General features: G+C 40.7%; 1 protein-coding gene across 5 annotated transcripts in view; it reads right to left on the bottom strand.

The window, feature by feature from the left end:
• The window catches only part of Fhit (fragile histidine triad diadenosine triphosphatase), a 1,425,825-nt gene that overhangs the window by 334,697 nt on the left and 1,078,224 nt on the right, over nt 1-12,904 (bottom strand). The window contains exon 1 of one of the 5 annotated variants that reach the window (XM_041662667.1): nt 3,378-3,444. The exons of the other annotated variants lie outside the window; for them this stretch is intronic. Within the exon in view, the coding sequence (XP_041518601.1) occupies nt 3,378-3,441 (64 nt within the window). The 5' untranslated portion in view covers nt 3,442-3,444. Of the gene's footprint in view, nt 1-3,377; nt 3,445-12,904 lie in introns of those variants that run through there. 5 annotated transcript variants of the gene reach the window in all.

Here is a 12,904-nt window from a genome sequence, read left to right as displayed (position 1 = left end):
CCAGCACCTTGGCTTAAGCTTGTGGTGTGTACAAGAAGACAAAGAAACAATCAGCCAAGCAACAAACCACAAACTACTGCCACTCTGTAAACAAGAACACTGAAGAGTCTCTAAGTGCTGGTTTATATGCCATGAACTGTTTTACAGTTTCTAGTTGTTAACTTGTTCTGGCTGGTGTCTTTTAGAGATAGTCATCCCTGTTTTTGTTCTATAGATGTACATACAGCTAAAGGGTTTGTATGGTGTCCTGACGTCAGTGAGGATTCAAACACAGAGCAACGTGGAACTCTAGCTTCTGCCCCTCACCTCTGCCTTCCCCCAACATCCTACATCTTCTGTCCTCTCTTGTGAGCACCAGGATTCTGTGCTCCATTGATGTTCATTATTCAGCTACTTTCCTTCCCAGCTGAAATTACTGGTGCTTGGATCCCATCATCTTGTTCTTTGGATCCTACATGAGTTCTGCTATTCTAAGTTCATGATCAATACATGTTCCACGGATGGCTGCCTTATGGTGCTGACCTTGGGGATTACAACAGGATCGAAATGGCTTTCAAATTCCTGAAGAAAAACCAAATGCCTATTCACTCTGAGTTGAAATTATTATTAGGTCTACTTGTTTTATTGGGGGAAAATGTCTCCAGGTGTGAGTGATTAGAAAATTAAACATCAATTAACAATTCGAGTGACTGCCTGTGTTAATACGCGGCTTATTAACTGAATAGGTAAATATTGTACCCCTACCTAATATTTGATAATAAGGTCCCTTGAGCATATTAAATAGTAAGGATGGTCTTCCCAAGAGTCAACGGTTTTATGACCACTTCAGTGTGTCACATTTAAGTCTGTCTATGGCGAAGCTGTTAGAAAAGGGTGCAGGTGAACTCGAAACATTGCTTTGTGATCTTATTAAATGTACTGAGTGAGAGACGGGGTGGCAATTACAGACTCAATCCTCTAAGACTCATCATTCTGGAGTGTCATAGACTTTCAGGTCCCTCTATGTTGACCACAGCCCATATGTGAATTTCTCTCACTTTTCTCTCCCTGGGTGTCTCGTGAAGAGACTCTGCTACTACTGATCAGGTCTGCTTCATGTCTGTCGCCTTTACTCTTTACTACACCTGATGTTTCAAAAGACACCCAAATCACCTTCTCAAAGTTTTGGCCCCACCCCACAGGGAAAACCCACTCCTTTATTTGCAGTTGGAATGTAAACCTCTCTCGGGTGACCTGAAAGTTCCTTAAGGATCTAAATCCTGCTATTTGATAACACACTCCTTAGATAGACAAACTGGCATTTTCCATGAAAATAGATTAATTAGCTCATCATTCAGGGACTATTTTGTCTTTCTTCCTCTCGTCCCACAGAGGAGTACATTTCTGCATGTTTCTGCTCGCTATCTTGACTTGGACGATGGTTTGCCAAGAGATATGACTTACTGAGAGCTTGGGGTTTGACTTGCATGGCATGAGTTGACATCATAGTTTCTCTCAGAAATTATGTCATTGCAGAATGACAGGCATACAACCCATTCCACATCCCTGAGTTAAGTCAGACTGAGCTGTCTCACAGACCAAGGTCAGAATAACTGACTATTTGAAGCCACTGTATTTGGAGAAGGGTAGTTACACAGCATCATTGGGAAAGAGCTAACGCATACATTCATACAAACTTTCAGACCTTTTCCTCTGTTTTGCCTTTGCTGATTATGTTTGTTGTAAGTTTATTTTCTACATTCCAGTGTTGCCACTCCTATTTCTCATATTTAGCCTTCTCTTCTCTAGATGGGCCTCATCCCTTTTGTATCCACACAGAATCAGAAGATCTTACCCTTTGACTGAACCAAACTAAGGTTTAATCATTAACTGCTGATTCATTTAATGGTGAGACTTCAGAAATCAACCTTCACCTCTAAGGCATGGAATACAACAGCTGTCCCAGCTTCAAGAACAGGGGACACATTTTATCTGACATGGCAATGTCACCTTTACTAGTCCTGCTAATTATGTATGTAGAGTGAGGAGAAATGGCATGTCCTATAAGACCTCGCTATGGCTTGTTGGCAAAACCACTGATGTTTCTCTAGTAGTATCCTTTTTTTTTTTCTTGGCTTATCCCATTTCACAAAAGACCTTCTCTGGAAATTACAGATGGTATCATTGGTTTTCCATTGGATGGGATCGTTTATTTTCTAAGGCCTTGGGTCTTAGCCTCTTGGAGCACATGATACCCTTAGACACTACTGACATGTATAAGATAGAAGACAGGAGGAAATTATGCTGTCTTCCCCATCCTGGGGATGGCACCCAAGACCTTAAGTATGCCAGTAAGTCGCCAGTAAGTCATATCCCCACCCTTTCTTTCATTTAAATCCATTTCTATTGGTAAAGGATTGTGCTAACCTAAACTACTCTCACAGAAACTAACAGTCTCTACAATGCCAAATCCAATCCTTAGTCCCTTTTTTGCATCTAATTTTACTAATCAGAAATGTCTTCCATGATACTCTTGATTCACTTGGCTCAAGGCATTATTAGCTGTATGTCATTCCTAGCTTCTTGTTTGTCCCATGTCATCCTCCTTCAGCGGTTCCTTCTCTTTTCTCCAAACTCTTAATTTTAAGAGTTTAGTTACTTAAGGTTTAGTCACTTCTTGACATCTGTTCACCCTTGGTGATCTAACTCAGTCTGCAAACTTTCGTGTAACTGGCATCATGAACTGAAATGCTAATGACTTCCAAATTCACATCTCCAGCTTAGACCTGGAGACCCTCAATACACACCTTATCCATTGTCACTTGATATATAAGTGCAAGCCCAACTTGTTCTAAACCAGAATTTGTGTCTTGTCCCCAGAACCATTCTACCTATGGCACCATTCCAATTGCTCGGGACTAAACCTTGAGACATCCCGAGCTCATCACTTCTTTCACGTCTCATATCTAATCTGTCAGAGAATCCTATTAGCTCCACATTCAAAATACTTCTAGAATCTGCCATTTCATTTCATCCCTGCAACAGGATTCATCCAGACGCGATAATTTTTCGCTTGCACTGTTGAAGCTATCTCAGAGGTTGTCATAAATCCACTACCATCTTTCTACAGTCTGTGTTTAACACTGCATAGGAGAGATTCTTTCAACAGGGCAGCCTATCAAGTCATTTCTCAAAGAAATAAAGAAAAAAAAGAAAGAAGGAAGGAAGGAAAGAAAAGAAGAGAAAAGACATGAGAAAATACAAACAAATGGATGAACATTCTGGAAAACGTCACCAAAATTCATTGTGATTAGATTTATGTATTAGGATTAAGCCAACATACTAACCAGTCTGAGCACCTCTGCAATGTCACCCATGGAAGGATAATAAAAACTTACTAAGATGGGAAGCACAGCAACTTTGAGCAGAAATAACAAGTTCATGTGTTGCATCCAGGCACATTGTTAATTGGGCCATGTGTGAACCGGAAACTCACCTGGTGAGATATTAAAGGGAATAAAAATTTACTCCCTACAAAGTGGGAGAATATCTTCAAAGTCCATTGACACTCTTTGATATAAATACAAGAGAAAACAGCTCCGGCCACAATCCACAGGCATAAGCACCCATAGAAAGAAAGCCAGAAAACCACTTTCAACCTTGCATGTCTTAGCCATGTCACCTAAAAATAGTATAACTGAACTCTATGAAGTCATTTACATTTAACCCTTTGTTGCTCAAGTGGCTTGTCTAAAATGGTATTCCTAAAAGCAGCAGTTGAATGAGTTTGGGAATCACTGAAATTCAAGACGTTTTGGCAGATTTCTGCACCGTGGATCCTTCTTAGAGACTTTACTTTTCCAAACATAGCATGGCTCGAAACTAATGACTGTTGGATTTGGATGTAGTCTTTCCCAATTTCGCTGGAAAAAGCAATGTGCTTTTTACCATGCACTGTTGGGACTGGGGTTTTATACAAAGCACAGCCACGTGTGGCACAAGACTCAAAGATGCTGAGAGAAGGCCTGAGTCGTGAGGTGTAGCATTCCCATGAAGTCAAGGCTAGGCCCTCCCTGACTGTTCTGAAACCCTTAATGCTATTAGTTAATTCTATCCCTGCTATTATTAAGATAGCTTAAATTGATGACTGTAGTTTCTAAACAAAACGTCTTTACTAAGAAAAACAAACATCAAAGGGTGGTAAGAGAAACCATGTGATGGGCTTGAATTGCTACCTGCAGTGGTCATGCAGCTGAAAGAATGGCCCAAGACAAGTACGGCTGCCAGTCCTCACAGAAGCCTCTCAGCCCCTGTATTGGGGTATTTTTGTATGTCAAGATACAGTCATCTCGCTCAAGGAAAGCCATTAAGAAATACAATTCCTACAGGAAACCAAGACCTTTTGCAGGGGACTAGATATTGCAGCTTTCATTAAGTGTTCTTCCTTTTTCATGTTCGCCTTCTTCTACTTTAAAATGAAAGTGACTTCATTTTCAAGTGACCTTTTTAAAAGTCCAAACATCAAGAACCATAAATATTCAAATGACTCAGGATGAAGTCCAATACTATAAAGCTACGTTGGATAGGCCCAACCCTCAGAAAAGTCTATTTCTCTTTCTGTAAAAAGCCAGCTTTGAAAATAATTCATATTCTCTTCATAGGTCCTCATTATATGTTCCTCTTGGAAGAAGTTTAGGGTCCCCACCCCAAATCCCTTCATGGGGTAATGAGGCTGAACTAGGAACTTTCTAGAAAATTTCTTCCTGGCTCCAATGTAATAACCATTTTATTATCTATCTGTTTTTAACAATATCAAATTGCAAATCTTAAATATGCATAATACAGTCTAGGTTTTTAAGTCAAGAGGATGGCTTTCTCTCCCTCATTGTATAATATCCAGTAATAAATGTGCCAAGCTTAAATTAGAAAAGTGGCCTTTGGCAATTTTAACAGTGCTATTACTTCAGGTAGGAGAGTCGGTGAAGGTTTTATAAAAAGGGGTAAAATGATAAGTAAACAAGGTACCTAATTTTGTTTAAAGGTACTTAATCATATAATACTTAATTTTAAAATAAAAAGCATTTTGCTTCCAGAACTCACAGCAGTGGAAAAACATGGTAGACACCATAACTAACTGATTAACAGTAAGGGGCCTCATCAGGACTGGGCAGGTAGATCTTGGGCATGATGGAGGATGTGGTGCATTTCCTGCAGTATTCCTGCTAGAAATGAATGGAGGATGTGATTTTGATTATGGATAAATATCTCATCAGAGAAAAAAAATCAAGAAACATTATGGAAAGCAAAAAGCAAGCCCAAGCGTCTTTAAACTGTCCAAGACAAATTCCAAGGAATTGTTTGAGCTGAAGGAGACCATGACCAGAAAAATTCATGCAGTGTAGTCTGTATGATCAGCCCTGTGATCCATGTGCTGATCCGTGTGATTCGTGGGACCCATGTGATCCATGTGACCCATGTGATCCATGTGACTTGTGTAATCCATGTGATTCATGGGACCCATGTGATCTGTGTGACTTGTGTGATCCATACGATCATGGTCTAGAAAAGAATCAAACAAAGGAACAAGCAGCAGAAGCAGCACCCTGGTGAGGTTTGCAGATAAGAACAGTTTTGAATCAGTCTGAATCTCCTGGTAGACAGGCAGTGTTTTCTAAGAAACTGTGTTTCTTTTGGGATGTTGTACAACTTAAGACGCTATAAACTGTAGCTAAAGAGGAACTGGATCTGAGACTTGCTTTAAAAAAATTTCAAGATAAAAGCATATAGGTATACATGTATATGGGTTCGTAAACAGAGATAGAACACAATTAACTGGGCAGTGTTAATAGCTGGGAAGGCTGGAGGGAGCAGAAGGTTTCTTATAGCACACCGACAATGTCTAAGGGTTTCATTTAATTTTTTAAATTTAATGTTATTTCAGAATGAAAAGTGAAGACAGGAGGGAGAGAATGAGCAAGCTAGCTAGATGATAGATAGATAGATAGATAGATAGATAGATAGATAGATAGATATAGATAGATGGATGAGGAGGAGGAGGAAAGGGAGAGGCAAGGGGAGAGCAGTGGGGAAAGAGGAGGCGCAACCCAAGTTCAACTCTTAGCTATCTTACTGAAGTGACAAGTATCCTTGAACAGATACTTGGTGTCCCTGAGGTTCAGCTGGTCGTCTTGGGTTCTGTAAGAAAGCAGGCTGAGCAGCCACGGGAAACAAGTCAGTAAGCAGCTCCCTCCGTGACCTCTGCATCAGCTTCTGCCTGGAATCCTATGTTTGAGTTCCTGTCCTGATCTTTTTCAATGGTGAACAGTGCTACGGAAATGTAAGCCAAACAAATCCTGTTCTCCAGAACTTGTTTTGGGTCATGGTGTTTCTTCACAGCAATAGAAACCCTAACTAAGCCAAGAGTCATTGCTTCTTGAAGCACCAGCTCTTAAATGGAGACCTGTCATTCTTATTATTTTAAGTGTTTCTACACAACTGTAGCTTTTTCCAGAGTGATAGAATGCAAGCAACTGTAGTTAGGGGATTGTTGAGAGGAGAAATTGAGTTTTCAATTTTAAAGCATTGTCAAGACAGTTAAAAATAGTTTCTCTTCTTGAGGAGTTTCTCTCCCAGAGGTCCCTTCCCCAGGCCCTTTCTTCTCCTTTCCCTTTGCTACTCTATCCATACCTTTCTTCCTGCAACACACGGAGGTCTATATTCCCCCCTCCTCTCTCTCTGTGTGTTTTGATAAATATTAATCCCGAATGAACAGAAAGGCTGTGTGGGAAGGCAATGAGCAGTGAGCTGAAGTTACTTCTCCACCTCCCAAGCTCTCAGCTCTTCCTCTAACTCACACGGAAGCCCCCAGGCATCCAGAAATGACACTCGTTTCCAGAGCCACAGGGATCTGACTGAAAGGGAGTCAATGAATGAGGGCAGGAGGATGAATCCTTACTGTGCATGGACTCTAAAAATATGTGTGAGTGTCAAGCAGCGTTACATTATTTAAGTCGTTGTCATCAGGAAAATGTCCTAATTACAGCCCCTTTCCATTTCAAAGTGTCTTAAACATCGCAAGCTGTCATTTACTCTCATTTAGTGTAGAATAGTGATAACTCAGGCCAGGTTAATTCTCAAAGGTAATTTTCAAAGAGGGAAACTGTCTTTTTATTATTTTAATACTTTTTATCATTATTGGACAATTCAAACTGTGGGTGCCTAAGATTAACTCAAACCCCCCAGGGTCAAAAGTTTCCTAATAAGTCATTGATACATCAAAACAACTTTCTTTAGATACTGTCTCTGATTTTAGGAAACTGAAAACAGAAAATCAGCCTCCTTGTTTGACAATGGGCGCACTTTCTGTATTTTAGGATTGTGTTTGAGGGTGGAGAGACATTTTCTAGAGTGGGTAAAATCTGCAAGATACAAGTTAAAACTCTGAGGAAACCATTTTCATGAAGTACAGACTCAGTTCAGGTAGGTGCAATATCATACAGGTCACCTCAATTAATAATAACCCCCCCCCGAGCTCTCTGCTCTACATATTCTTCACTGCCCCTTCATTTACTAAAGATTTGCTGAGCGCCTATTTATTTAACGAGCCCCTGCTCTAACTACAGAGACCTTAAGAAGAAAACACTGGTTGGAAGCTGAATGGAACCATCGGTTGGCCTGAGCCCATAGAATTTTAGAACATCCCTGATAAACATTCCTGGTAAGCACTCCCCAAATGCACAGGGGAATGCAAGCCTGTTAGACTGTGAAGAAGAAGGTGAATGAGGAGGACATCACACAGCCAGAGAGCTGTAATACTCTTCACCAGGCGTGCAGGTTAGAACCTGGAACAAACTGCGATGGGACGAAGTTGGACTGGAAATCGGGTCCAGTGGTTTTCATAGATGCAATCATTTGTGAGCGTGAGGAGGGAGGAGGCTAGAAGACATGCAAGCATGCCAGTTTCCCATCCATCAGAAGGAAGCCAGTGTCTGTCAAGGTTCATTAAGTGTAAGAAGACAAAACAAATGGGAAAAGTGGAAGATGGGGTGAGTTAATTGCTTTTCCACCTTTCTTATGGAAATTTCCACCCGAATCACCTGAATTGAGGGATTTATATAGAACTCAGATCTCTATTTTAACTGATCTGACTAAGATCACACAGTACATAAGGCCTTGACCCCACCAAACAAAGCTGGAACCTTCTCTGCCTGCTACCCAGCCTCACACTCCCTCCCATCACACCAGGTAATCCAGAGGGATGGAGCGAACTAAACCTCTGTTGTGCACATTGCTGCTCACTGGTAGAAATGCCCTCCCGACTAATGGTTTGTATTGTCATGGAGAGGCCAGCAAGTCCTGACTCGATATTAACTGCAGGTGAATTCTAACAGGAGCCCCAAGGCAGTGCATTAGACATCCTGTGCCACTTACTGATGTTAAAAAGGTAGGCTATGGTTTAATTACACTGTGGTTTCCTCATTGTGCGATGCCGTACCAGGAAAACTCCAGTTAAACCAACAGATGTGGAGGGTATGTTGATACATGTGTGTTTCTAGAGACATGTAAACAGGATCTTAATTTAAGAAATCACAGTGGTAACAGCCACACATGCCAAGGATCTTCTCGGTCTCCTTTCCAATTACCTGAATCATACATCAAAAACGTTCTAAAAGAGGCAGCTACAATATCATCAAACTCTACCTGTCTTCATTGTCTCCACAAACTAGCTGAGCCCACCAAATTCTCTTTAATACTACATGCCACTGGTCCTACAAGGCGGAGATGGACCAGTCCCTCACAGTCCAAGCATAAAATCATAAAAAAATGTAATGACCAGGAAGCATATATTTTACATTTTGCGGGGAATATAATCTCTACATCAGCAAACTATTTCTGCCACTACACTGTTGAAACTCTCAGAGCCCGTGCATAAACAAATGATTAAACCCATGTTTCAATAAAACTTTCTTCACAAAAACAAGACTGTATCAAGCCCAAACCATATCCATATAATTTTTCACATTAATAAGGCCAGCCTAGGCTGTATGTAGAGTAAACTACCGTCTCTGGGCCTTAAAAGTCACCCTTTGGTAGCCTGCTCTGTTATATCTGGCATACTGACCTACTGACAAGAAGGATATCACCATTTCTTACAATAAAAATATCACACGTATAGCAATATGGCCCATTCCTATCCACAAAACAGAAATATAGATTCTTCCCCAGAGCATAACATTGAGTATATAATATGCATATAATATAGATAAGAACAGAGCATTCTTAGTGTGAAAATTTGAAGCCCCAAATACCCCAGCAAAAGGACTTGAAGCCATTTTACATGTTAGATGTTTGGATTCAGAATGCACTACCAATGAAGTATATGCAAATATTCTAAAACTTGGAAAGCTTAATCTGAAATAGTCTAGCCCCAAGCATTTGGGTAAACAATATCCAGCCTCTATCGAAATACCCTGGACTAACCTGCAAAATAGAATCCCCAGAGAACATACCAATGCTTCTTCAATTATTTTGCAATCTGTAAAATTTACTAACATGAGAAAATAATACCTTTGTTAATTTAAAAAAATAAAGGAAAAAAAAAACCATGTCCCAGTCTTACAAATAAGGGAAGACTCGTTAATAAATTTCCCCCAGTGGCTCTCATCTAAGCCTTTAGAGAGGAGGTTCCTTCCATCATCGACCAACCATTTATCATTCCACACGCACCCATTAGGCACTGCACACTGGACTAGGTGTAAGGAATTCTTGGAGTTTTCATTCTGTTGAAGAAACGGACGCCGATCAACTACACATAGAAGCACGGTAAAACCGCAATGGAAACACACGATACATTAAAAGGCGTGGCATCACTTATTCCTTTCATAAAATAGTCACTGAGTATTCAACTGTGATTGCTGGAGCATGGGATCAGTGTCAGTGAAGAGAGGAATATGACATAGAAGATGATCACAAGCAGCTGAGAAGATCAGACTCAGGTGGGCTGTAGCTTGTGCATCATTCACGTGCAATTTCCCTGCAATCGCTGGGACCATGCAATGACGAAGGCTAGCTTACAGAGACTGAAATAGAATTCAGTGATGCAAGGCATTTCAGAAGTCTTTCCCGGCAAGCTTTCTGATTTCGCCTATTGTTTTTACACTCTCAGGACAGAGGAAGGGCCGGACGCTGTGGCCTTCTCTTCCTTCAAGTCTCTCCTGATAGAGTTCCCCCTAATGAGAAGTAAAGGGCTGGGACCGTGTCTTATTTTTCTGTGTTAGAAGCACAGAGTTTTCTGCCCACCAATTTATTTGGAATTATCTTGCCACTTCCAAAGGGATGGTTCCCTGTGGCCGTGTTTGTATACTAGCCTTCAAGATTGCGAACATGGTCCCCGACCAGGCCAGATTCCCTTTCTCAGATAATTAGAATATGAAAAAAATCAATCTGTAGGTGACAATAATTCAAGAGACATGGGCTTCCATTAAGGTGTTCTATGAACTAACCTGAGGCAGACAAGGGCCTCACAGAGAGATCACTGGTGCAGACACAGAGAAGCAGAGACAATCAGGGGTGTGTTATTCTGTCCAGATTTTGCTGAGTTTTGAGGTTTTGGTTCTCTGAAATGCCCTTCTACATCCATTGCCCAAAAAAATCAGAAGGTGTCATTCTATAATTTTATATATATTTCTCTTCCAGATGGCCTTCTGACACATAAATCCAGATACCAAAAACAAGTTCTCAACAGCAAAATTAGTTTCACTACATTATACAGTGGGTGAAAGCTCATTAAATCCCATGGCTTCTGTGTGATGTGACAACGAAATACTCAAGAGCTGGTTAACTTACAACAGACAGAAAGGTTTTTCTTACAGATCTAGAGGCTGGAAAAGCCTAGATAGATTTAGGTACTGGCACTCAATGGTTGACAAGAACTATCTTTTGTTCCCAAGGCTAACCTGCCTAATGCTGCAACCCTTTAATATCATTCCTCATAATGTGGTGATCCCAACATAAAATTATTTCATCACTATCTCATAACTGTAATTTTGCTATGGTTATGAATCATAGTGCAAATACCTGATTATGTAGCATATCTGATATGTGAACACCCCAGAGGGGCCACCACTCACAGGTTGAGAAAGAATGGATGCATGCCTTCACTTGGCAAAAGCAGAAAGGTAAAGGACAGGGAATGTTTCCTCCTTGATCATTTTATAACAACATTAGCCCATTCATGAGGGTAAAGCCGTTCTGACATAATCACCCTTCACACAGGTCATGTTTGCACTAGAGATTAAAGTTCAATAGGAATTTGGGGGAAAGGTAACACAAAAATTTAAATTACAAAACCTCCCTAGAGACTACAAGACAAGATCGGCAAGATGTGAGCACCAATGATACAAATACCAACAACAGCTCTGCAAAAGAGTCCATACCTTATACAAGTCTTACTTTGTCACCCTGAATGCTTGATCCATACGTACTCCTAGTTTACCTATGTATGTATTTACTTAGTCGTGTGTATGTGTGTGTGGTTACATGTGTATGTATAGGTGTGTGTGTGTGTGTGTGTGTGTGTGTGTGTGTGTGTGTATGTGTGCTTGTAGAGACAAGAGGTCAACATCAGGATGTCAGTGTAGTTTATTGAGGCACCGTTGATGTGGGATGTTCTTCTGTATATGTGTTGCTTTATTGGTTGATGAATAAAGCTTCTTTGGTCTATGGCAGGACAGAATAAAGCCAGGTGGGAAATTCCAACAGAGATATAAAAGGAGAGAGTAGGCAGAGTCAGGGAGACGCCATGTAGCTGCTGAAGCAGACAGACACAGAATCCTTGCCAGTAAGCCAAAGCCTCGTGCCAATACACAGACTAATAGAAATGTGTTAATTTAAGATATAAGAGCTAGCCAGAAATATGCCTAAGCTATTGGCTGAATAGTGTTGTAATTAATACATTTTCTGTGAGATTTTTCAGGTCTGTCCAGTCACAAGCAGTCTTTGCCTACACAGTCTGTCATTGGCCTGAGGCTCACTAATGAGCATAGGATGGCGAGCCAGTAATGCCTAAGAATCTACCATCTCCACGTTCCCACTATGCGCCACTAGATTTTTTTTAAATGTGTGTTCTAGGGATTGAACTCAGATAGTCATACTTGCTCATCACAGCTTTAATGACTAACCAATCTCTCTAGCCTTCTTAATTCCTAAAGGGATGTGTCTGCTTGATCTAGAGCTAAGTTATCACTTGTCAAAAAGAAGAGGATCTAACTATTCTCCTCCTGTGTGTATACACACACAAACTCTCTCTTTCTTTCTCAGAAATTTCTCTCTCTCTCTCTCTCTCTCTCTCTCTCTCTCTCTCTCTCACACACACACACACACACACACACACACACACACGTCACACGTTCACAAACACTCATACTACACACAAGCTCACAACACACACACCATGTACACCACACACACACACACACACACACACAGACCAGTGATCTACATGGTACTATGTCATCTGTTTCTAGAAAGAAAGCTAACATTTGATTAACTACATAGCCAGAGCATGCATGGCCTCTTAGCCTAGAGTACTAAAGCACTGATCTATAGCATGTGTCCTAAAAACCCTTCAAGTCCTCTTCATATCTCTTCCTGGAGAAATTACTTTCAGACTTTTCAACAGCTTGGGAATACTAACTAAGTCCTGATGAGTTCAGAAGTCAGTAATGACAATGCTAAATCAATGGCCCCCTTTGGTCACAAGACAGTTACTTCTCTTCAAAGGAAAGATAGGATTATCAAGTAAGCTAGAAGAATTTTTTTTTACACGATTGATGGGAAGAAAAAGTTACCCCCTTTGAAGTGCCACGAGACATTGCACCTTTCCAGGGTTCGCTTTCTTCTTCTGACACTCATGAGTAATTGAAAG

Source organism: Microtus oregoni, unplaced genomic scaffold, assembly GCF_018167655.1.
Source record: "Microtus oregoni isolate MIOR12 unplaced genomic scaffold, Mior012 000013F_ref0000133, whole genome shotgun sequence".
Lineage (NCBI taxonomy): Eukaryota > Metazoa > Chordata > Mammalia > Rodentia > Cricetidae > Microtus > Microtus oregoni.
The sequence above is the reverse complement of the archived record's forward strand: the minus strand, read 5'-3'. Positions and strand labels throughout refer to the sequence as shown.